At 28.3% G+C, this 27,897-nt stretch overlaps 1 protein-coding gene across 1 annotated transcript in view; it reads right to left on the reverse strand.

The window, feature by feature from the left end:
• Window positions 1–27,897, reverse strand: part of LOC101237804 (transcription factor CP2) — an 88,242-nt gene that overhangs the window by 28,783 nt on the left and 31,562 nt on the right. The window contains exons 5-11 of the mRNA XM_065810059.1: window positions 25,195–25,300; window positions 24,995–25,101; window positions 17,389–17,427; window positions 5,266–5,370; window positions 4,932–5,000; window positions 4,317–4,358; window positions 4,099–4,211 (exon numbers count right to left, since the gene is read on the reverse strand). Coding sequence (XP_065666131.1) covers window positions 4,099–4,211; window positions 4,317–4,358; window positions 4,932–5,000; window positions 5,266–5,370; window positions 17,389–17,427; window positions 24,995–25,101; window positions 25,195–25,300 — 581 coding nt within the window. The remainder of the gene's footprint in view (window positions 1–4,098; window positions 4,212–4,316; window positions 4,359–4,931; window positions 5,001–5,265; window positions 5,371–17,388; window positions 17,428–24,994; window positions 25,102–25,194; window positions 25,301–27,897) is intronic.

Raw genomic sequence — 27,897 nt, forward strand, 5'->3', positions numbered from 1 at the left:
TCAGGGACATGGTAGGGTGGGGATTGAAAGTAGGAAAGAAATCAAAAAAAAAGGAAAAATAACAAAAGCACTTGAAGACCATAGCAACCTTAGGCTTGGACAGGAATGGCGTGCGATCGAGTGCTATTGCTGACCATGCAAATGATTTTATTTTTTGAAAACTTGACTACAATGTTTAGTTGTTTTTTAAACATTTTAGAAATGCACTGAAAAAAGAAACATAAGCTAAACTTAAACTAGGAACTAAAAAAAATAACGAAAAAAGAAAACAAAACGAAAAAAAAAAATATAAACACTAAAATTAAACTCAAATCGAAAATTACTTTTTGTCATATTTTTAACGTTTAAAGTAAATTACTTTAAAATTTAACTTTTTAAACTTTTTTTAAAAGTTATGCAAAATGCATTTACAAATTACTTCTGATGATTGTTTGATGAATAAACAAATTTTATTTAAGTTATTAAAAAGCCTTTTATATATTATTTTTAAATTGCAAAAATATATATTTTTTCTAAAAAGTTGCACCCAAAAAAAAAAAAAAAATTTTAAATACTGTAGTAGCAATTTTTAATCATTTCATGCTTGGATTATTTATTCAAGTTAAAAAAAAAGTTTTAAACAATTATTTGTAAAAATAGAAACAAAAAATAAAGCAATTAAATCACTCCGATACAACCGAAGATTTAATTTTCATAATAAAATTCATAACTTTAAGTAATTTAAAAAATTATTTCTCGAAAGATTTTTAGAAAGACATGAAAAAATAGTTTTAAATGTTTAAATTTATCATAAAAAACACATGCCAACATAAAAAAATTCATATATTTTTCATAAATTTACACAAAATGTGTTTATTTTAAACAATCATTATAATTAATTTTTTATTTTATTTAAAGCCTTCGCGCAAAATAAAAACTTTAAAAAAGATCAACGATTGGATGAGGAACGACCTGGGTTTATTCTAATTTCGACTATAATGAGTTCATGGAAAAAAAGAATGATTTTCTAGATGTTAAGTGTTTGATGGTCGACACTTCGCTATACTAAAAAACTAAAGCAAAATCCATACTATGATAAATCTGAAAGCTACTCAGTTGATGTAACTATTGACTCAGTTACTCAGTCGATGTATCTATTGACTCAGTTACTCAGTTGATGTAACTATTGACTCAGTTACTCAGTTGATGTAATCACAAAAGCCTTAATTTTCAAGCACAAACCAAATGCACATAATTGATGTTTTCAATTCATCAAATGGAAATGGTTACATTATCAAATGCTGCAATCACCGTTAGGAAAATTGCTAACATTCCCGTCAACAGCAATTTTTCCTTAATGGGTCTGGTGGTACCAACAAGACTATTCGTAACAATAAATTTATCAACTGAATGGGCAAAAAAAGTCTTACTTCTAGCTCTTATTGATTGACGGAAGATTCAAATTCAAGATTTATCTATCAAATAACAACATTTTTTAACAATGTTTTTTAACTCATGAAGTTATGAAGCAGAATTGAAACAAAATATCAATTTTATTTTCTGTGATGAACTTACTACCTCTTGTGCAATTAATGCCATTGATAAACACCAAAACACTCAATACTCCATTTGGTGGCAAAGTACTTTTACTGGGAGGGTACCTTAGAAAGTGTTTGCCAATAGTTAAGCAGGGCAATAAGGAAAATGAAGTAGAATTGACCAACAAAATAGTAATTGGCCTGATATTCAACAGTTTTGATTGACACAAAATATGTGCAAGAGTTTACAGACAGGTCAAGAGTTTACAGACTGGGTAATTCAACTTGGTAATGGCATCTTACCTAGTCATCCCTAATTTGGTGAAGAAGTTGTGTAACAGCTTACCTGATTGTTCAAGAAAAGAAATTCTTGATAACTCATTGCTTTGGTGATCTCCAAAACATCAACTTGAAGACAAATGAAAGTTTGGCCAGTTTTGCTAAAATTTGACCCAAAAAAGCAACAGCTGTCTGGAGATAAATGAAGCTATCCAATCAAAATGTGTTAAAAATAGATGTGTTTTACTGTAGTTAATACAAAAAAAGAGCCCCAAAAAATCCTACCCATATTGAAGGTCAATATATAAATATTAAGAAGGAATGAAATAGTGACTTAAAATTTGCAAGCAACTATTGGAATGCTATAGTGGCAGCATGCAGTTCTTTGCTTAAATAAATAACAGAAACAAGTTTTGTTAATGCATATAACATATCAAAAGAAAATTTTTTTTTGAAATTTGGTAAAGCATTATACTCACGCTGATGGAAACATGTTTACGAAAAATTTTATTTACATTTTTTGTTTACGAAACATTGTTTTACACTTACAAAAAATTTGGTAAAAGATTTTAGATGTCAATTCAGTTTTAGTTCAGAGCAATAAGAAAAATTTGAATACTTATTTCTTAAACTTCTATTTTTTGACATGCAAATAAAAGAAGAATATCTGAGATAGGTACATACAATTATCCATTACTAATGAGATAAGTAATGAAGTTAAACAGAAATTATTAGGCAACTTCAATTCAAAACCAGAAAAAATTAATATATATTTAAGATACATCTCAACTAGCAGTATTTGTTAGACATGTAATACCAGATGTGAATGTGAAGTGGACATGGAGTTTATATGGATGCCTATAAACAGTTCTAGTTTAAGTTGCATATACTGGAAGTTTATCCCAGTTCATTGTGTGAACGCATATACTGGAAGTTTATCCCAGTTCATTGTGTGAGTGCATATATTTTTTTTTTTTTAACACTAAGGTTTCACAATAAATTGTGTAGGCTTAAACTGCCTGTCAACCTAGTTATATAATACTTGACAATTACAGAGTTTGTATAACTAATAGAAAATAAAATGTGGATTAGTCGTAGAGAAGCCATTCATTTTTTATATGATTGTCTAGAAGCAGCTTAAACGTTTTTAGAAATAATGCTGATACAATATCATTAGGAAGAGAGTTCCATTTATTTATCATTCTTAGAGAAAAAAAGTTCCTACGTAAATTCAATTGTGAAGATTGTTTTTTTAGTTTATATACATGACCACGAGTAATAAATTGGCTATCTATTTCAAAAAGACTTGTATCACTATTGTTAATTGTGTACCATTTATAGATGTTGATTAGGTCTGCACAAAGTAGCCTGTACTTTACAGTTGTCATATTTAACACCAACAATCTTTGTTCATACGGTAGATCATATATTCCATTGATTTGTTTCGAAGCTCTTCTTAACACATTTTCTATTTGTCGTTTGTCTTTGAGAAGTCCAGGGTTACAGATTGATCCACAGTATTCTAGATGAGGGTGGACTAGAGCTGAAAACAGTTTTTTGAAGGATAATAGGTCAGGATATGATGTAAATGTTCTTTTTATTATTCTGAATATATAATACATATACTGGAAGTTTATCTCAGTTCATTTTGTGAGTGCAAGTACTGGAAGTTTATCTCAGTTCATTTTGTGAGTGCAATTACTGGAAGTTTATCCCAGTTTATTGTGTGAGTGCATATACTGGAAGTTTATCTCAGTTCATTGTGTGATTTAGGGAGAATATTTACCAGCAAAACATTTTAACTTTCTAATTATTTTTAAATCAGTGTTAGAAACTTTAAACTATACATAATCATATAAAAAAAATTTGACTATTAAAACTTTTTTTATTAATTAATCAAATCGAACCAAGTGCCCGAGGTTTTACTCTTCTTTACGGTGGCTTAAGTGATTTTTTTTTACTTTTTACTGGTAGCAGTGTTATTTTTTAAAAATAGATTTACAAACCTCTACATGAAATTCTTCTAACCAAATAAAATATTATTTGATTAAACTGAAAAACTTAAAAAACTTAAAAAAAAATTAAATCCTAGATGACATTTTTTTGCAAAATTTTTTTACTGCTGAATGATGTAATACATTGTTGACAGTCTTAACAGGTGGCTACTATAGTTAACTAGATTTGTTTAATTATATCTTTTAAAAGAAGGCAAACACAAAATAGCAATATGAAAATGAATAAATTAAATGTTTATTTCTTTATAAAGTTGATAAAAAAACAACATTTAATAACGTAAACTTACCCAGTAAAAAAAGTATTGCATGTATTGTATGTAGGTGATGCATTGGGAGACCAACCCTCTTTTTTTATAGGTGTTTCTGAATTAAACCGCCTCATTCGTTTACTCTCATCAAGCTAAACAGTAATTTTTAAAAATATTTTATAAACATATTAATATAGCAATTAAAAATAGTGCCAAAAAATGATTAACAAAATTTATTGGTCAAAATATTTTTAAACCTTTGTAAATATGGTTATATCCTGTGATGGTTGCAAAAGTGCCTAATAAAAAAATTTTAAATCATCACATAAAAAAAATTAAATTTATTTCTTCATATTCATTTAAATTTATGTATTTATTTACTGATATACAATGATTTATATATAGTTCTTTCAATTCAAGTCTTACATGCTGAATTTTTTCCAGCACATTAGGCTTTTTTTTCCATAAACTTTTATCGAAGTCATAGATTTTTTGAGTTCATCATCATCATCATCATCATCATCATCATCATCATCATCATCATCATCATCATCATCATCATCATCATCATCATCATCATCATCATCATCATCATCATCATCATCATCATCATCATCATCATCATCATCATTATCATCATCATCATTATCATCATCATCATCATCTTTATCATCATCTTCATCACCATTATCATCATCATCATCATCGTCATCATCATCATCATCATCATCATCATCATCATCATCATCATCATCATCATCATCATCATCATCATCAATCATCATCATTGCCATCATTATCATTAAATTTTAATGTTGATTTTGATCTCTCAAATGTTTTTTAAAAATAATTTTTAAAGAAAAAAGACTGACTGATTCTTCTTTTGATAAACAATCATGCTTTTCTCTTTCCAGCTTTAGCTTACGGTTGGCCCCTTTAGCCTAAAAAAATACATATAAAGCATTAAAATCAGTTAAAATGACTATTGTACAAAAACACTTTTTAAAGTTTGAATATCTTGTATCCATGGAGGTTCTTATGTTGACTATTAAATTACATGGTAAAAAGTAATGAGAAGACACAAACCCAACAAGCTCATAACATTTGCTGCAATCAGAATTGCCAAGAAAAGATACTAAAATATATATTTAAAAAGGTACTTGACTATTATTTCAAATATATAAATGAATTGCTTATAGAGCTTACACGAAAAACTTTAATCTGACAACCAGCAGAATACTTTGGTTCTTTATGTGGATAATCAAAACCAAGTATGTCGAGTTGCAAACGAAGAACAACACCACTTTCTCCCTACAATTATTAAATACTATTACAATTATAAAATTTTCTGTGTCATCTATACAATATATTTTGTATTATGATACAAAAATACTATTTGTTATATCTTAACAAATAATATTTTTGATCAAAAGTTTACCAGTCTATAACTTAATTTTATGGATATATTTCAGTATAATATCATATTAAAATAGCCATCTGTGGAGGCTTCAGCGCATTCAACAACTAATTGCTTGGGCAGAAACAATCTGCATTAGGGTTTTAACTTTTGAGCTTTTTAGAACATTTTGACAAAAATAATAAAATAAGGTTTAATATTTCTTAGTTCTCAAAAACGGTCACCCCAAAATAATATATGAAATAACTTTATATGTAACATAACTGATATATAAACTTTAATTGGTAACACTCTGAATTTTTTAATGACTTTTTTTCAGACTTTTTTCTTGAACATCCATAATCTAATTAAAATATTTTAAAACATTCTTGTACTTTCTAAAAAAACTGTAGAAGAAAATTTCCTAATTTGTCAGAAATATCTAGAATTTTTTGGAACAATCAAAAGCTACATATATATATATACATACATACATACATATATATATATATATATATATATATATATATATATATATATATATATATATATATATATATATATATATATATATATATATATATATATATATATATATATATATATATATATAGATAGATATATATATATATATATATATATATATATATATATATATATATATATATATATATATATATATATATATATATATATATATATATATGTATGTATATATATACACACACACATATATATATATATATATATACATATATATGTACACATACACATATATATGTACATGTATATATATATACACATAAATATACATATATATATATGTATAAATATATATATATATATAAATATATATATATTTATAGATTTTAAACTTACTGTTTGTGGTAAAAATCGGCACTCAACTGCTCTATGACATCTAGCAAGACAAAATTAGGTACAAATTACGTCAAAACGCATTAATTTAATTAAGGAAACTAATTAAATTTATTGTTTTTCAAAAAAACCACAAAAATACAAAAGACTAGATGTTATTAAAAACATTCTAAATATTTTTAAAAACATACTGAATGATTTTATTTTACTTTTTTAAAAACAAAAACATTCTGAATGTTTTTTTGTTTTTTTTTTACTGTAAAACATGCGCGGAGTGTTGTTACATCAACTGAGGGTTTGGTTGGGGCAGGCAGTCTACAAGAAAGTGCTACAAGAAAGTGCCGCTACATCAACTGAGGGTTTGGTTTGGGCTGGCAGTCTATCAAATAATAATTAAAAAAAAGTTTTAACCTTTTTCTCGTCTTAAAAACAATTTAAAAAAACAACAACATAAACATGACATTTTATGGGAAAAATTAAAAACAACCAAGCAAGAGTGAATATATATATATATATATATATATATATATATATATATATATATATATATATACTTTGTTGACAATAACATTAAAACATTACCTAAAAAAATAATCAAACCAAACAAAAAGAACTAAGTTTAAGCTTATTTCAGATATTATTTTTTTGTTATCTTAATTTTTATAAGACCAACACAAACAAACACTTAAAATAGAGTGGTGAGGGGGTTAAATATGGACATTTTTTAAAAATAAAATTTTATTTGGTTGTAGTAGACAAAACCAAACATCCATACATACACATAAAACTGTATGTATGTATGTATGTATGTATGTATGTATGTATGTATGTATGTATGTATGTATGTATGTATGTATGTATGTATGTATGTATGTATGTATGCCTACACACCCATACATCTTTTCTAAAAGTGCTTAAATTATAATTTATTTTCATAAAGTTTTGAATGAGAAAAAATGAAGTTTTTTTAGCTTTTGTAAAACTAATGCTAGGTATAGTATTTTTTATTTGTATTACTTACCTCTATATAAAATGTTATATCATTAGTGCAGTTGTGTTTAACAAATCATGATCTCTTTTCAGACAACCAGTTGTATAGATCTAATCATAAGTCATTTGAGCTTCTGGAAAACGGTTGTTTTATACACATTGCGACGTGGAGAAAACTACATATATATATTTTTTTGCCTGCTTATCAAAACCAATGAGTGTTTTTTTTTATTTTATTTATGTTTTATTATTTTCCCTTGTTGGATTTACTAAAATCTATTTTCATTGTAATTTGTATTTAGTTTTTTTTTGCGCTTGAAACTAGAAAACTTATTTCTTATCAAAGCTCAAAAACATGAATAAATAACGACTTTATGACTCATTTGCTTTGTACTATTCTTTGAAACATGAAAAACTTTAATAATTAATGAGTTTGATACTCATTTGCTTTGTGCAATCTTCTTTTTAATGTTTTTGAACTTAATTTTTTAATGTTATTGAAGGCAAAAATAGAACAAGGAAAATTTTTTTTTTAAAAAGAAGTATTGTTAAATCGACCTTACCTAAAACCAATACAAAAAATTATAATAAGTGCGTCTAGCGCAACTTTTGATTCTGTCATATTTAATTTAAAAGTAAACTTTGATGCAATACCCTACTCATACAGTCAATGAAAAACGTTTAATCGCTTTAAATTATAACTAAACAAACGTTTTTTGTTTAAAAATTTTTTTAACAACAACTATTAAACATGCTGTTTTATATTAAAACAGTATATTTGCAAAATGACATTTGATATTGTTGTATGTATGTATGTTGCAAAACGACCTTATGATATTGTTGTATGTATGTATGTTGCAAAACGACATTTGATATTGTTGTATGTATGTATGTTGCAAAACGACCTTATGATATTGTTGTATGTATGTATGTTGCAAAACGACCTTATGATATTGTTGTATGTATGTATGTTGCAAAACGACCTTATGATATTGTTGTATGTATGTATGTTGCAAAACGACCTTATGATATTGTTGTATGTATGTATGTTGCAAAACGACCTTATGATATTGTTGTATGTATGTATGTTGCAAAACGACCTTATGATATTGTTGTATGTATGTATGTTGCAAAACGACCTTATGATATTGTTGTATGTATGTATGTTGCAAAACGACCTTATGATATTGTTGTATGTATGTATATTGCAAAACGACCTTATGATATTGTTGTATGTATGTTGCAAAACGACCTTATGATATTGTTGTATGTATGTTGCAAAACGACCTTATGATATTGTTGTATGTATGTTGCAAAACGACCTTATGATATTGTTGTATGTATGTATGTTGCAAAACGACCTTATGATATTGTTGTATGTATGTATGTATATGTGATATTGTTGTTTTATACAACTTTTGACATCAACAATTTTTTACTTGTTGAAAATATATTTTATTGTTTGTAAGAACGGGGTATACATTTTTTAGAAAGGTAAAAAAACTATAACTTTTAAAAATTACTTTTGTTTAAAAACTTATCATTTAAAATAATTTATGAATAATTAATGACTGGAAACATTTCAAAAATTTCTTTTGCTTAGCGGTAGCAAAATTGCTTGCGTTTTAACTAACGCTGTCTGAAGATAACATGTGTATGCTTTAATTCACTAGCATTAACACTGTCTTTTTTACTGCTATACTTTTAACTAATTATTTTAATATCTTCATGTTGCAGAGAATAAGCATTATGTAGAAAATAAATTTGCAATGTAAAATAAATAAAAGTATATAAATGAATAAAATTAAAGATAAATAAATATAAAAACTGATTTAAAATTGCAACGTTAAAGGAAACTTTATATCATTTTTATATATTGAACGACTTCTAATAATTCATAGTTAAATAAAGAGTTAGGAAGTAATAAATTACTAAAAAATATTTCAATTAAAATTTTATATTTAATTGATGATTTTCTAAATAATTAAAATTTTATATTTAATTGATGATTTTCTAAATACCTAAAGTAAAAATTATATGAAAATTAAACAGATTAATTTAAACTAATGTTTAAATTTAACTTTTCAAAAACAATTAAAATTATAAAATTTATTAAATCTTTAAATTTAATTTAAAACTCGTTGTGTGAGTTATTTAAAACTTTAGTTTTTATTATGTTATAAGGTTATTTATTTTTAGGTTAGTTATTTACACTTATTTATATATTTTAGTTATTTACCTTTGCTTAAACGTCTTTTCTAAACGAAAACATAAACATGCGTACAAGTTTTTGTTTAGAATAAGTGAATTATTTTTTGAATGGTTTGAATTTCTTTATTATGTTTAAAATTAACTAATGTTATACAAATTAGTTAATTTTAAAGTTTTTTGTTTGTTTGATTTTAAAATTATTTTTTATTTACAAATTTCAATAAACCATTAGGTAAATTATTTACTATTATTAAATTATTAAATTATTTACTATTATTAAATTACTATTAGTAAATTATTTACTATTATTAAATTAGGTACTATTATTTAACATTAAAAAAAAGGGAGAAAAAAAAAGTCTAGCAACTAGCAGATCAAATTGACAACCTTTAATTTTTATTTTACCCTTTTACTAATTTTAAATTTCATTATTCGAAATTCATATTAGTGTCTTTAGACTATGCAATCACAAAGTAAAAATTATGGGATTATTTTAAAGTGAGTGATTAAAATGTTGGCACAGCAGCGTGCACACTATGTAATAAGACTTTGTCTAGATGTCTATGATCAGTAAAGATGAACATAAAATATCATCAACAAATTTACAAAACCATGACAAAAAAGTGCATCAAATTTCATCACAAGAAATACATGATTCTTGCTGCAAATAAGACTGTTAACTGCCAAGCTACACTAGATTCAAGTCAAAGATCTGTAAAATAATTTTCCACTAATAAAACAAAATGCTCAGATAGGAAAAGTTGCGTTAAATCAGTGCAGCTTGGTACCAGCAGAACCACAAAGGAAACTCAGGAAAACTCTGTCTGTTACTAACTCCTATGCTTCTATTCAAAGAACATCTAGACAGGTAAGTGAGGTAGTTTTAGGTAAATATAATTACTATTTAGTATTTACAATTTAATACTCTGCACATTTAATAAATTAAAATAATAATTAGTAATACTTAAATAACTAGCTAACAACTGAAATGTAAAAACTTAATTGCATTAGCTAGCGTTTAAAAAACTATCTTTTAACACAAGCCTTAATCAACTTACGCACTCATTTATTTCAGGCAAGTGATTCAAAAAAGACAGATTAGCAGTTCTTTTAAATATTAATGGAGAGATTTATCTTCTCGGAGTACCTTCCCTAGCATCATCCTCAGGGGAAGATCAGTATAAAGGCGTGATGAATCTCCTTAAAGAATAAGAAACAGAAAGAAACATCAGAGGGTTATGCTTTGATACAACTTCCAGTAATACTGGAACTAAAAAAGGTTCCCTGTTTAGAACAGCAAACAACCTAGATATCTATCCATTATTTCTTGCTTGTAGACACCACATATCAGAGCTAAAGATTGTTCACTTTTGTAATGTTGTGACACAAAGAAAGACATCTGGACCAGAGAATGTTTTATTTAAAAAACTGAAAGACATATTTGAAAGTCCTGACTTTTATTATGATACGAATGATGTTACATGATTTCATTGGGATAAGACAAAAGGAACTGTTATCGAATGTACTGCAGTTGAGTCACTTAATTTTTTCAAAAAGTATATTAAAAGTAAAAATATATTTAGAGGCGATAGAAAAGAACTAGCTGAGCTGGTTGTTGCTTATTTGTCTTTTAAAGGTGTAAAAATTAGGAAACCAGCTGTCCACCATGCAAGGTTCCTTGGAAAAGCCATATATTATCTAAAATTGCAATTGCTTTTTAACCAGATTAAATTTGTTCAAGAAGATAAACTACTTCTAGAAAAAATAAATATCATGGCGGAATTCATAGCATGTTTTTATGCAAAATGGTATTTGCAACTGACAAAGCTATTAAAGCACCATATTTTGATATTTTATCAATACATAAAATGCATCTATACAAAGATGTTTGTGCCAAACCAGAGGCGATTGAAGCAGTATTGAAATCATTTTACAAACATTCCTGGTATCTTGATTCTACAATTATACCTCTTTCTTTGTTGGATAAAGATGTTTCTAATGAAGAAAAAAGTAAGATTGCTTCTGCTATGCTATAATATAACATGCCAAACTCTGATTATTTTAAAATGAACAACAAATCACTCATTGAAGTGGAAAACAAGATTAGGATTGAAAAGAGAGTTTATAATGATCCCCCAAGTTTATCATTACTAGTTGATCAATTCTATTGCTTGATTTTTGATAGAATTGGGTCGAATAAACAAAGGATTAGAGACTGGCTTACCCTCCCACCTCAGTATTGGTGCACACAATCAAGTTTTAGAATCTTCAAAGATTTTGCTAAATCTCTAGTTGTCGTAAATGATCCTGCTGAAAGAGCAGTAGGAATGATGCAAAAGTTTGTGCACAGATACAATAAAGAAGAGGGAATTTAAAACAGACTGCTAACTCTTGATAAAGCTAGATTTGCTACAAAAAAGCCAGGAAAAAAGTCTTCAAGTTTGTCTAAAAAGAGGTTGATTGACTCACTTTCTACAATGGCAAAAATGATTGAAAAGTGAAAATAATTAATACAACAAACTTTAACATTATTTTAAATAATTATTATTTAATTAAAGATAAATCGTCATTCATAAAACTTTTTTAATTGTAATATTTAATTATACTTATAATTCGCGGCAAAATAATTCATTTTTTTGTGATTTTTAACACTATTTAACAAAATAAAACAGCAAAAGTATTCATATTCTGCCTTAACTACCCTTTTATTTAAAAATATAAATCAATACCTGTATTGTATAAAAAAAATTAGGTAAAATTTTTTATATTATCACCTCCCCTAACCTATCGAACATAGGCGTTTTTGGCATTTTATTGATCATTTTTTTTAATTAAATGGGTTCTGGGGGAGGCACAAGAGTGGTCCGATCAGGCTAATTTTTTTCCAAAATTAGTTTTAACACCAATGTCCCACATTTCAAGGGGTAGTTTATTGAAATTCAAAAATTTCCTCAAAAGCAAGTACCCTAATGTAAATGCAAAAGCTTTGTCTCCAGTCGAAGCTTCTGCAGAGTGACTTTGGCCGAAGCTTTGTCTTCGGCAAAATTTTGGCTTTGGTACATCCCTAGTTAATATATCAAATTTGATCTATAATTATCTCAAACTAGGCTATCTTCTAAAATAGCTTTTTGATGTGTAACAAAGGTAACCTAACTTTATTCCACACAACAGAAAAATAATTTAAAGAAATAAAAAAATTAATGCTAGTAAAAAGTATTACACAAGTTTTAATACTACTTTCCATACAGACTTTCAATAGAGACTCAATACAACTCAATACAACTCATTAATAATACTTTCAATACAGACTCAATACAACACCATAATATTACTTTAAATACAGAGCTGGGGTAGCGCCAGCATTTTTTGGTCTTCGAGATATTCAACTTCCAGACATGGAGCAAGCTCCAAACAATTATATGTTTATACTTATGTCAAATAAGAATGCTTTGCAAAAAATTGCAATGATTGGAGCCTGGAAACAAAAAAGCCCCAAAATTTTACCCCTTCCCCCCCTCCTGCCCCAAACATGAGAGGAACAAGTAAATGAAATATTTTTTGATCTATTTTCAACTAGACTTATATTCATCGATAAATTTTAAATTTCATAGTAAAATATTTTAGTGTTCAAAAAATATGACCATATAAAGTTTAAACCCCCCTCAATTTGAGGGGGCTGCAAGCTGGAAAATGTTCCAATTGCATCTGTTGTTCCTATTTTCAAAAACTCTGGTGGACATTCTGCCCCCTCCAATTATCAACCAATCAGTCTTCTTTATGTTATTAGCAAGGTGTTTGAGTCTTTGATAAACAAATTTTTCACACCCCATCTTGAGTCAAATAACTTACTGTCAGACAATCAAAATGGTTTTCGATTCTCTTGCCCTACGGCTGACTTGCTAACTGCTGTGACTGAAGATTTGATTGTGCATTAGATGAAGGCGGAGAGGCCACAGCTACTGCTCTTGACATATCTAGGGTTTTCGACAAAGTTTGGCATGTTGGTCTTCTCCATAAGCTTGTTTCATATGGTGTATCTGGGAAAGTTTTTTAGATTGTCGGATCATTTCTTTCTAGCCACTTTATTAAAGTCATCCTTGAAGGCCAACACTTTTTTATTTCCAGTAACTTCTGGGGTACCTCAAGGTTCTATACTTGGTCCTATTTTGTTTCTTATCTACAATAATGATCTTCCCGACAATCTTACATCTAAAGTAGCTCTTTTTGCTGATGAAAACAAAAAGTCTTCTCTTTTCGATCACTTAGAACAGGCAGCCGATCTTGAATCTGATCTCACTTCTGTAACTGATTGGGGCTCACAGTGGCTCGTAAATTATTACTACAACAAAACTCAGCTATTTACTGCAAACAACTATCACAGTACTGTCAACATTCCTATATGGCAACCCTCTCACTGAGTCCTCTTCTTTATGTCTTCTTGGATTATCATTTATTACAGACCTTTCATGGTTACCATATATACAATCGATTGCTAAATTAGCATTGCTAAGGTCGCTTCTCTTTATCGTGCTTGCCATTTTTTCTCTCCTGATTTCATTCTTTACCTGTACAAATATCTTATTTGTCCCTGTATGAAATACTGTTGTCATATTTGGGCTGGTTCTTCTAATGATGCTCTTTCTCTTCTAGACAAGGTCCAAAAACACATTGTAAACTTAGTTGGACCTGGTCTATCTGCTAAGCTTGAGTCTCTTTACCATCGTTGTAAAGTTGCATATCTTTCTCTTTTCTACAAATACTATCATGGCCGCTGCTCAAAAGATCTTTTATCTCTAGTTTCATCAACCAAAACTCATTCTCGCTTGACTTGTCATTCATCAAAGTCTCATTCTTTTATTGTATTTGTCCCTGTATGCTCCAAAAAACTTTATTCATCTACCTTTTTTCCTCGCACTTTAACCCTTTGGAACTCTCTCCCATCTTCATATTTTCCTGACTAATACAACCTTCAACTTTTTAAGTCTTCTGTCAACCATTTGCTCTATAACTCTTTATTTTTTTCCTAGTAACTCCCAACTTAATAGTGGTTGCTTGCAGCCTTGTTGGGAGTGAATCAGAATTTAAAAAAAAAAAAAAACGACATATAAACTTCATTAAAAGCAAATCTGGTAATCAATCTGCCATGGGCAACAATTTTTTTTCCAATCTTACTTTAACTGAACAGGCTGTGTGGGCAAGAGTATTAATTACTGAACTATTATAACTTGTTTAAAAAAACCACCATATCTGCTAAAGAAACAATACAGTACAATGCATCTCTATATAAGTGTGTTGGTTGATTTAACCTGTATTACTACCATACAAACCTACTCCAATAAGATTAAAACCACCTCATCCATCACTATTTGCTCACTATTATAACACTGCCTCTAGACAAGTAAGTGATTAATATAATGTACAGATTAGAATTATTGAACAAAAACTTTGCTTTTTTACTTATGACTTAAAAGTAACTTTTATTGCCACATATGGTTAAAAAAAAGATTTTCTACAAGTTTTACTCAAACAGTGTCCTCTGTAATTTCTGTGTGGTACAGTTTCAAACGTTTCTAGTGTAATTGAGGAACATAAATCATTAATATTAAATAGCATTAATATGTAATCATTTTTATTACTAATTTAAGAAAATCAATCTATAACATACTCTGTATTTTTCTACAGTTGATGATGAAGAAAGCTTGGACTCCATACAATGAGAAGTTGTATTTTGGTTGATGGATGACTTGTATTTTGGGGATTGAACATTTAAAGCTAGTTTAGCTAACAAATCAAATTTTTTCTTCAAATTAATGATGATATTGCATTGGTAGTCTTGCATTTGTCCTCTATCACTTACACCAGCTGTTTAATTAAATCATCTTTCTTAACAATTGAGGACAATGTGGTAAAAAGAATTTCAGTTTCTTTTAGGCTCCTACAGTAAAATTTCCTTTGGTTTATCAAACCAACTATTTCACTATCTTTGAAAAACCTCAAAGATGGCAAGACAAATGTGTTTTGTTTGATATCATTTTGCTGAAAAATTGTATTTAAGCTGATTTCTAGGACAAAAATGCATTTACTAGCTATTTTAATGACAATTTGCTTGAATGTTTAATTTTTTTAATTTGTTAGTAAGCATTTTTTTTTTTTTTTTTTTTTTTGGAGTTAATTTTATCTACTATTTGTCTTTTAATGTCAAATGGTTTTACATCTTTTAATGTCAAATGGTTTTTCAGTCATAAAAAAAAAAAAGAATAATTATAAAACAAAAACTACTTTTTTGTGATTTGAAAAAAACAGCAAACAAAATAATTCACTAATTTTTTCTGAAAACATTTTACAAATAAAATATAATTTTATAATGAAGCAGAGGTCCTTAAAGTGTAAAGATGATGTTTTAAATAAAAATTAAAAAAAAATTTATTAAACTGCAACAGTAAAAAGTTTTAAGGATCGATGTAACCAAACAATCCAGTTTTATTTAAATTCAAATTTGAAGGATTCATTGAACTTACAAATATTTGCTTTTAACAAATGAATTTTAGACCCCCTGCGCACAGGGCTAATGGGTTAGGCAATTAGCACTATCCTAAAAAGACTGTCTAAAAGATAAATAAAAAAAGTGAAAAATTTTATTGTTAAAAACTGTGACTTAAATTGGAGAAGCATTATTTTAAACCATCTAACCTTTACATGAATGGGTAGACAATAATGTTGATTCATTCTAAGTTAAAATTCATAAAACAAACCTATGTAAAGATTCTAGAACATTGAAAACAAACCAAGTTAACTTCTACAACAGGAATACACTGATATATTTTGATATATTTTGATATATTATAACTATTTTAAATATATAGATATATTTTGAATATTTACTTGATAACAACTTGAAATATGAGAAAATAAAAATAATTATTTTTATATACTTCAACATCTTTTCATTGCACTTTATTGCACAAACTTGAATTCAGACAAGAAAGCTTTGCTTTACATGCCAATATATATTTTTACATACTGAACTATTTTATTTTTTTAAATACTTAATTTATTTTTATACTTAATTACTATAATTTTTTACATACTCTGCCTTTTTATTTACTCAAATTTGTCAGGCAACTTTCCTTTAAATTTAGAAAAGAAAAAAAAATACAATATTGCAATATTGCAAATGGGTTTGCAATTCTAGAAAAGTGGTAGTGGTTGAAAAACAATTACTTAATTTTGATTTGTCTCTAAACATACCCTATGATATTCACATAACTGGGAAGCAGGAGTATTTTTGAAAGAAACAAACTAAGATAGGAGAAAACAACTTAATTGGAGATTTTATAGCATTTAACAAAAATGTGTAAAGAACCAATTTAATAGAAAAAAAACTTGTTTGGCATAACAATTATTTCTCTGATTAACAAATTTACCTAATCCAAACTTAAATGATTGCAAAATCATTGATCCCACTCAGTACCATACCAAGACCAAGCCAAAGAGGATAATTAAAGGAGCACCAAAAAAAAAGAAAGGAGCAAAAAAAAAAAGAAAGGAGCAAAAAAAAAAAAGAAACCTGTTTTTTTATAAAGAGCTATTTTTCTTAAAAAAATTAATTTTTAACTATAATAAGGCAACTTTATTCCAATTTTGGCCCCAGACACTAATGATCCCTCTTAATGACTAAACTTAATGTCTAAAAATATATAATTGTTTATTTATTAAAAAAATATTAACTCCGCAACCTAGAAAATGTGTAATAAACTCCTAAAAAATTATTTGCTATATTTAAATACGAATGTCTCTCATTCTTTTAAAATAAATCTCAACAAATAAAAATTAAACAAAAATAAAAAATTACTCACACTCTTGGTTTTAGTAAATTCCGAACTGAGACAGTTGACCTGAAAAGACTAGAAACTAAAAATCTGTGCTTTTAGCAAGGTATTTTAAAATATTGAGTAAACACGGAAAAATCCGGTCAACTTTAAATTGAGTTTTTTCTGAAACCACAAAAGCTTTTTATTTCTTTTATTTTTTAATTAAACATTTTTAATTAAGAGCCGTTTTTTCTAAGAATCAGGCAAATTCCTGAAACTGTGGAAGTGACCTCCTCCAAATTGCTTGAATTTTTTATATATTGATCAGAATATAGAGAAAACCTGTTGGGGAAAAAAAAAATTTTCAAAAATGTTTCGTTCACTCGGAATCTGGGCTTAAATTTTTGAGATTTTTTTAAAAATTTTTAGAAATTTAGTTTTTGCCACCTTTGAACCCATTTTTTTGGCAAGGCAAAAAGTTGCACATAGCTTTTGTAGTTAATATCAGACGTAACCCAAAAGCACTCTCCAAAAAATATAAAAAAGTTGCGTGACACTGTGCGGTTGGCTAATTATCATAGTTCAAAAGTACAAAATCAATCAGTTTTGTCAACTTTTAATCGGAGTTAATTCTAGCGGCGAAGTGTTGCACACAATTTTTCTTTTAGGATTTGAAATTATCAAAGGTATTGAGTCTAAAAATGCAAAGAAAGTTATGTGATACCTAAGGCCTATTAATATATTAAGGTTTGAAATTGGAAAAAAATGTTTTAGTATACTTACAAAATGAACCATTACGGCAGAGGCGCTTAGTTTTGTAAAAATGTAAACATATCCAACTGTCAATACAAAAAGGTCCTAACATAATAATAAAAAAAATTCGTGTGATTTTGTCACACGCATGATATAACATGAATTAAAAACTGAACAAAAATCTAACATCAAGATAACTATATTGCTAATTAAATAAAACATAAATCAAACATTTAAATGTTTTTCCATTTAAAAATTAGTTTTTCATTTATTAATAGAGTCATTTACACACATTATCCACCACATCACACATAATTTCTACTCTGCTGCAGTAAGTTTCTCTAAGAATAATGATATGACTGTATTATAGTCTTCTTCGGATAATGAATAATCGCCACAACCACTGATTAGAAAAGGAGCATTTACTAAACAGATAATTTTATCAGTTTGGTTATTTATCTCCTCGGTAGTAACTGGCCAGCGAAAAGTATTCTTCTCTTGCCCGTTAATCATACAATTAACTCTGATCCCAGTTATAGATACCTAAAAGTATTAGCCCAACATTTAAAATGATATAATAAAGAGTTTATGATTTGTTTAATTTTGCTTACATTCAATAAAACTTGTAAAGTCTTATATAATGTCATTCTGAAATTATTTTTACATTTTATTTATATTCCTTTTATTTTAGAGCACTGTTTTGTAAAACAAAATAAAAACTTGAAACTAATATATACTTTGAATAATATTACCTCCACAATATATCCAATATTCCATTGTTTTTCATATGCAACAGCAACCCAATCATTCACTTTCCATACAAGACAAATTTCTTTTGCAAGATTGGCGATGTCTTCCTCATATTTATTATCATCTTCATTGTCTCCTGCCAGATTAAAGTCATCATTTTCGCCATAAACTTCTTTGTTATCGTTAACCTGACTATTTTCATTATTTTCTGTTGTCGGTTCTACCAGCTTACCTTTTCTTTTCAGGTTACTAAATCTATAACAATATCAATTGTGACATATTTTTAAACATATGTAAACAAACACACAAAATTATAACTTTCACCTAAATTTTAATTTCATATTTGTAAAAGAACTGTTTAACAGTCAGAAACATAATCTAATTTGCAAAAGTTTTGATAGCAACAATGCCTACCTTGAAAATAAAGATCTTATCTGTTGGCCAACTCACATATTGATCAGGCGAAAGGTCCTCCTCAGCTGCATGTGAACCTGCTCAGGGCTCATTTTATTACCTGATTCTTCTCCACGAATAAAGTATTTATACAACAGTTCTTTTCTGCTGATTTGAAAATCTAAAAGTGTACCTTCAGTTGGTATGCCTAACCTTGCAATAGAAAAATGTTCATGCAATGTGGTTTGTCTTTTACGGAAGCACTGTTAGAGGATGAAGAAATTGGTATTTAGTTGTGAAGTAATTTTCATCTTATGAACAAACGAGTTGCGAACTTTATCCAATGATGTTAATGATTTCGGAACTGTATGAAGACCGGATAGCATGTGTTCTTCTAACTCAGCATCGCTTTCAAATGATAAAGTACAATTCATTTCAGTGCAAAATCTTAATGAATATAATTGCCTGTCACTTCTTTTCTGTTTTTCCTTAAGTGACTTGTTACGCTTAATTGAATTATCTGTTTTGCTATATGGCAACAACAACTTAATCGAGGGTTGAATTTTAAGATTTCCATACTCTTGTTCAATTCCCTCACCGATATTGAAATAACGCCACATCTTCATACTTTTCTCACCAAACTCAAATGAGTGATAGTTGCTAATGTTCTTAATCTTTGGTCCAGTAACTACAGTTTTATCATTGCTAATTTGAGCAACTGCTACTTTTGCATCTTTAGCGCCAAAACCATAATGCATAGCCTTGGTATATCTTCAGCAGTCAAAAGATTATTACCAGAGTCAACGTAACTCCTTAAAATTGTCTTTACAACTGCACTCTCCCTGTCACATTGATCTTTTCCACAACAGGGTTCATTATAATCATATCTCAGCAACTTTATATCTCTCTCTTTGCATACATTGTAGATTGCTTCAGCTGAAAGATTTCCCTCATAGCAGCCGGCATTATCAGATTTGGTAAACATTTTCTTGATATGCGGTTGATCAATTCTGAATTGGTTAAAACTGCAGTGGCTAACGAAACAACATCACCTATTCCCTGATCACACCTATACATTGAAGTAAAATAAGTAAACACGTTTGAATAATTTTCCTGCTATTTTTATGAAGAATATATCCACATGTAAACTCATTCCTTTCTTGCCAAAATACTCTCTTTGGCCCTCTCTGTATCGAACCGGAAGAATTTTTTTGACAAAAATCTTTAAGCCAGAAAGCAGTTTCATCGTTTAATTGCTTAAAAGCTTCGATTTTTGCCTTTTTCTGTCTGAGAATCCTCATCAGGTGTTTTATGTATTTGAATACATCCTTTACAGCAATTTCCAAATCATAAATAGAATCAGCATCGTCAGAATTTTGAATTGTTAGTTATTTGATCATAAAGATAGCTTTGCACAAATCAAAGCAATCGGCACATACCACTTATGATATATCTGTGTTTGATTGAAGATTTTTTTCAGATGTATCTTATAAGGCATGTTTTGAGCTATGATTAGAAATGTTTGAGTCATTGACACTACAATTGGTTTGATAACTTGTTTTCAAATAACTTTTTCCTTTTTCAAGGGCAGCTTCGAGAGATTTAGAATGAGAATCTTGTGCCAATTTTTGTAATGTTTGAAAACCATTCATGCCTGAAGCAGTAACATCATCTAATCCAGCTAAGCTTTTTCGACTTGAAGGTTTTATTGCATGCAATACTTTCCACAAACTTGAATCAGATAATGGTATATAATTGTTTTCACTACAACTTTTTCGATAGAACATGATAGTGGTGATATTTGTCGTCAGTATTGCATGCACTATCTTTTGTTCTTCACCGCTGTCGTATTTTAATTTGGTTATTCCATAAGCAACATCATGCAAAATACCGCTTGTAAATATAAAGTCTAAGAAATGTTCACACTTTGTTTGATCAAGACTAGATCGTACGAATACTTTCTTCTGGAAATGCCAACCCTTTATGAGATGCATGCCATTTTCTTGCTGTTTCTATACGATGTTTGGTACACTCAAATGTGTTCATTTATAAACTTTTTGGTATACTTGGTATGGTCTAATAATGAGAGGATAACTAACTTTCCCATGGAATCACTTTGCTTATATACTTTCTGAGCACGAATAATTTCAATTGGGAGAGGGCTATTTATTTCATCAACATTTTTACTGTTAAGAAAATCTATAAGTATTTCCTCTTGTCCAGGAGCAACAGCTTCCGCAAATTTTTTCTTTAATAAGTTTTCTAGGCGAACATACTTGCGTTTTAACTTATCTGTAGTAGTATCTTCCAGATATTCAAACTTCCTTTTTAATCTAAATTTTATTGGACTTGCATTAAGAACCTCAGTTACACTCTCACGGCTTCTTAGAGATTCGTCCAAAATCTCCTGTGAAACATTAATTTCACCGGGATCAAATTCTTCATCTGGAGTAGCAGGTGTCATGTATGTTTGTTCTTGTTGTGTTTGTGTTTCTGTACATAAATTGGTGTTTTCGTTGACTCTAGATAAAGCAGTTTCTTGCTTTAAATGGGTAAAACACAGCATTGCACCAACTGAAAATACTTCATTGTATGGCTTTGACATTGATATGACGACATGTATTGGTGACGCCCTTAAAGCGGGAGATTTTTTTCCTTTTATATTTAGATGGTGAGGATGAATATGTTTGGAGGACTCCATGCAATACCAAACGTGTAGCGGTTAATAGCACATATTTGTTCATCATTTTATAGATTTATTTTAAGTCTATTTGCAATAAGTCCATGTTCTTCCCAAATATTATTATCTTTTAATCGCATGACCTAAAAACAATTTTTTAAACAATTATTAAGTGTGTCATTTAAAGCATTGTTTATAATCTGACTCTTCACGAAAAATGTTTACAAGTTTGAAATACATTGTTGTTATTATTAAAATACAATATTGCAAGAATGTGATTAATTTAGTGATTATTTATTAAAGTAGTGAGGAATTAATTAAAAGAGCTATTTTTTTTTGTTTAAAGAACTTTGTCTCAAAATCTTATCGCAGAGAAGTTATAAAGTATGTAATTATAAAAATTATATTACAGTCTGCGTAAATTTAAAATACATAATTACCTTTAAGTTGATGAGGTGTTTCTTAACATCAACATCTCCCAGCTGATGAATGTAGAACATTTTGTTTATAATTTTATGTTTTTTGAATGATCCACAATTTCCTTTTGAAAAGCAACAACAGTTTTCATAAAAATATTTGTTTTGTTTCATACTCAACTAAAACAAGTTCTATTTATGCAGTACCTATTTCTCAATAGCAATGATAAAATATCTACTCTATTTATGCAAATTTTAAAGATCGTTAAAATAAAGTTAAGCAACTTCATGGTAAAGTAGACACAATCGCACTAACTTGTTTCTCCACAATCGTGATATCAGCGATTCTTCTTCCATTCGTTCACAACAAGTTATTTTGTTATGACGTAAATTTAAATAATTCACTTATGATCATGTATTGTTTTTTATTATTATTTATTTCAATTGTTATGATTTCTATATCATAGTCAGAAACGCTTAAATTTTTTCTTAACATTACGTGCAATGTTTTGTGTAATGCTAAATGCTAATTTTGGATGATAGAAATTTTATTGTGAGCGAAAACCTCATCTGTGTGTCCAAAAAAATATCTCTTCGTACTTAATCATTTTTAACAATTTGTACCTTTATTTTTAACTTAATATCTAAAGATCACACGAATTTTTTTATTATTATGTTAGGACCTTTTTGTATTGACAGTTGGATATGTTTACATTTTTACAAAACTAAGCGCCTCTGCCGTAATGGTTCATTTTGTAAGTATACTAAAACATTTTTTTCCAATTTCAAGCCTTAATATATTAATAGGCCTTAGGTATCACATAACTTTCTTTGCATTTTTAGACTCAATACCTTTGATAATTTCAAATCCTAAAAGAAAAATTGTGTGCAACACTTCGCCGCTAGAATTAACTCCGATTAAAAGTTGACAAAACTGATTGATTCTGTACTTTTGAACTATGATAATTAGCCAACCGCACAGTGTCACGCAACTTTTTTATATTTTTTGGAGAGAGCTTTTGGGTTACGTCTGATATTAACTACAAAAGCTATGTGCAACTTTTTGCCTTGCCAAAAAAATGGGTTCAAAGGTGGCAAAAACTAAATTTCTAAAAATTTTTAAAAAAATCTCAAAAATTTAAGCCCAGATTCCGAGTGAATCAAATATTTTGAAAATTTTTTTTTTCCCCAACAGGTTTTCTCTATATTCTGATCAATATATAAAAAATTCAAGCAATTTGGAGGAGGTCACTTCCATTGACTGCCTGATTCTTACAAAAAATGACTCTTAAGCTTCCTTATATTTAATTGAGTTGATAAACATTTGCTTACAAACCAATGATTTGCTATATGTTTTGAAAACAAATTGAGGTGCATAAAAACAATGTAAATTTTTTCTGCAAAAATCCATGGACTTCATATTGCTTGATTGCCTAAACTTATAAATGTCCCAAAATCTACAGTCATAGATATTATAAATAAGTTTAAGACTACTCAAAGCTTCGAAAGAAAAACCTGGAAGTGGAAGAAAGAAAACCTTTCATAAATCCAAAAAGGTAAAATCGATTTTCAGTTTAATAGCAAGAAATCTGAACCAGTCACAGCGAGATCTAGTAAGAAAATCCAAGACTTCATGTTCTTATATCAAAAAAGTACTAAAAAATGCTGGAATTAAAGCATTTCATAAGAAAAATACACCTAAGAGAAGCTTAAATGGTGAAATAAAAGGAATTCGACCAGAAAAAAAGTTATTTTAAATAATGTTGAATAAATGTATTTGCATAATATAAAACGAAGAAACATATATATAGAGAGAGGGTTATAACCACTATTATGTAGCCTCCTCATCTGTAGTGGCTTTCTCTGCCTTGAGGAGGTGAATAACAAAAAAAAAAAAAAAAAAATATTGCAAAGCAGATTTTTCACAACTTCCTGGTCAACAATTTTATTATGAAAACAAAGATAAACCTGACGATTATATTTAAATATATACAACAAAAAAATTTACATCCTAGTTTCTTGAGTGACAAGCAATTTGTAGCTGTGGTATGCAGTCTTCTTGTTTACTCACTAAAAAGACCTTGACTGCTAAACTCTACATCAAAGAATGCCTCCAAAAAAGACTTTTACCATTTATGAAAAAATACAAATACCGAAGTTTCTTTTAGCCAGATCTTGCTGCTTCTCACTATTCTAAAAAAGTTCTACAGTGGTGCAAAAATAATAATGTGAAAATTGTTCCTTAAGATGCGAATCCTCACAATTTGTCACGAGGAGCAAAAGTTTGAAGATTTTTGGCCAATAGTTAAAGGAGTTCTTTGTAAGACAGGCAGAATAACAAAAAGTTAAAAAGACTTTAAAAAAAAGTGGATTAATGCCACCAATAAGGTGAAAAAAGAAAATAATCTGCAAAACGATGGCATCAACCCGCTATAAAATTCGATCTCTTGGCAATCAGCCCATCAAGCCCTTCAAAATTTAGTTGAAACCCTAACTAATGTAAACATATTTAATATTAAAAAAATTGAAATTAAAAGCATTTTAGAGAAATCTCAAATTAAAGTTGACCAGACTTTTCTGTATCCACCTGATATACAATATCATTTAACAACAAGTTAAACTTGAAAACATAAATATTTATTTAAAAAAAATCTTTTACTTTTATGAAAAAATGAGCATCAGTAGAAGGATCCCATTTAAATTCTATTTCTTTAGTATACTGGCCAACATAGACAGGATTATAAACTCCAAGAGACATAGGCATGTCTGAAATAAAAAAATTAATGGCATGAATAATAATACCACCTCAAATTAAAAATAAACCTTTCACATTTTTAAAAATTAAAAAAAAATATACACCTAACTCAATCATTTTCACATCTGGTCTGTTAGTTAGCCACTCTTCATACTTTTCACTTTCAAAGTATTGATGTTGACGCTCATGAAAACCAATACTTAAAACTACCTAAATACATTGCACAATATTTTTTGCGAGTTGGTAACATCAAAAAATTGTCAAAAAAATGTAACAACTTAGCTTATAAATTTAATTATATTTTTACCAACTTTTCAAAAAAAAAAAAAAAAAAAAAATTTATTTCTGCAGATAGTATGACTCTACAGCCATACTATCTGCATATAATTTAGTATGATGCCATTAATAATATCATACTGGAATAAACAAATGTAGGAACTTCAGTACATAAATTAACTGAGGGTATGAATACATATAACTGATATAAGGGTAATTCCATGTCAAATCAGCAAAAAAAAACAAAAAACATCACCCCATGTTTTGGATTTTGCTAATTTTTTCATATGTTATAGGGCTTATAAAAATTAGGAAAATCTGAAATTTGGAACCTCCAACTCCTTATGGTTCTTAAGATATTCAGGATTCAATTTTTTGCAAAATACTATTTTGTTGTTTAATAGCAATATTTTATGAACCAAAGGTATCATACTGAAATTTTGTACATAGACAATCTACCCCATGGCAGATACAAATTTCGAATTGAAAATTCTTTTGGCCACTTTAAATACATGTCAATTAGATAATAAAGGCATATATTCTAGGGTATTTAAATGGTCAAAATAGTGATGTCACCTTGATAATTTTTTTGAGGCATTGTTATAACTTACAATATAGGTATCAAGCATCACTATTAATAAAAAATATATTACTGCACTTTTTGACTTTTCTAAATGCAACCTTTTAACTTATATATATGTTGAGTCAGCATAAAATTTATTGCTAACTTATTGATGACAAAATTAGCTATATCTTAATTTTGTGTTGTAAAAAGTTACTGTTAAAATCTTTTTTGAGGGAAATAATAAATTTATACTTTAGTTCTATTTTTTTTGTACCTGTTTCTGAAATTTAATATATGTGACCATTTGTTGTAGAAATTGGATCAATGGTACATATAACATGATTTGATAGGACCCAACACATATCTTCCCATGCGAGCCTAGAAAAACTTGGGCTGGGACCATATGGATGCATAAATTGAATTTTATAATCTCCTTCTCTTTCATCTTTTTTGGTTACTTGCAAGCTAAATAATCCATATGATTATAAATAACCTACTTCACAACCAGCTCATTTGGTATCCGCACATTAAATTTATAAAAAGATTCATTAAAAGATATATATTTCCTTCTTAAAAAAGCATTTATTTGTCCTATTATTTCTTTAGCTTATTTAATTACTATTTGAATCATTCTAAACATTAAAATAATATCAAAATTGCCTTTTACGTTTTTCTTTTGATTTTCATGTTTTTTAATTAGATTACAGCATTTCCGAAATTTTCTTTCAAATAGCAAACTGTTGTAAACAATTTTCCGCAATCAATTAAATCAGCTCTCCATAATAACTTGTGTTTTTCATCACTTGAAAATGTTGATAGGTCTAAAAGACATTGTCTTCTTGTTAAATCTTGCTTGTGCCAGTCAACATTATGTTTTAATCCAATAGAACGCTTTTCCATAATATTCTAACTTTTAAATTTATTCAAAAAATCCAGTTTTAAAATACTTTACAAAATAAATATTTTTAAGATTTACATTATTTTGTGTATGGAAAACTATTTATACACTTCATTTGTTTGGATGTGTTTTATTGCATGACTTTCTCTTATATGTAGTAACCATATAAAATTCCTGCAAAGTAACAGAAAACTAATATTTACAACATGAAATCTAAACAGAAGCAATAAAATAACAATGAGGAAATAAAAGGATTTATTTATAAAAGACATAAAAATGTTACTGCATTTGGATTACAGCCTAGTAAAGTTTTTATACTTAAAAAAATGTTTATTCTTTAAAAAAAATTAGCTTCAATAAATGAATTTATTATTTCTAATTATTACTCCATAAGGTCTCAAAAAATCCCAAAAGAAAACTTTTTAAGTAAACCAAATTTTCAATAATGGAAACATATTTAATTTGGAAAATACTAATTTTTTTTTTTATTTTTAAAGGGAGGGGGAGGAGGGGGGGGGGGGGGGTGGAGAGAGAAAAAAGGAGGAGGAGGGGGAGAAAGAGGGGAAGCCTAATTGCCCCCTCCCCCTCCTTTACTCTAAAGGTGGCATTTGGAAAAGTCAAAAAGTCAAAAATTCAGTAATTTATTTTTTATTAATAATGTAGTTTGACACATATATTGTAAGTTACAAAAATGCCTCAAAAAAAATTATCAAGGTGACATCATACAGGGTGGGGCAGAGAAACTTGCATATTTGAAACATATTATAACAAAAGTATTGAATATATACAAATAAATTTTGTAATACCATAATCAAGAACAAGTAAATTTTACAATTTGCCAGTTTTAAAGATGATATCACGCAAATGGCATCCGTTATTGTCAATACATTGTGTCAGTCGTGTCCGGAAATTGGTGTCGACTCTTTCCAGCATCTCAATAGGAATGTTGGCAACAGCTTTACGAATGTTATTCTTGAGATGGTTTAGATTGTTGGGTCTGTCATGGTACACAACGGACTTCAGATGTCCCCACAAGAAATAATCGCAAGGCGCAAGATCAGGGGACCT

Source organism: Hydra vulgaris, chromosome 11, assembly GCF_038396675.1.
Source record: "Hydra vulgaris chromosome 11, alternate assembly HydraT2T_AEP".
NCBI classification, from domain to species: Eukaryota; Metazoa; Cnidaria; class Hydrozoa; order Anthoathecata; family Hydridae; genus Hydra; species Hydra vulgaris.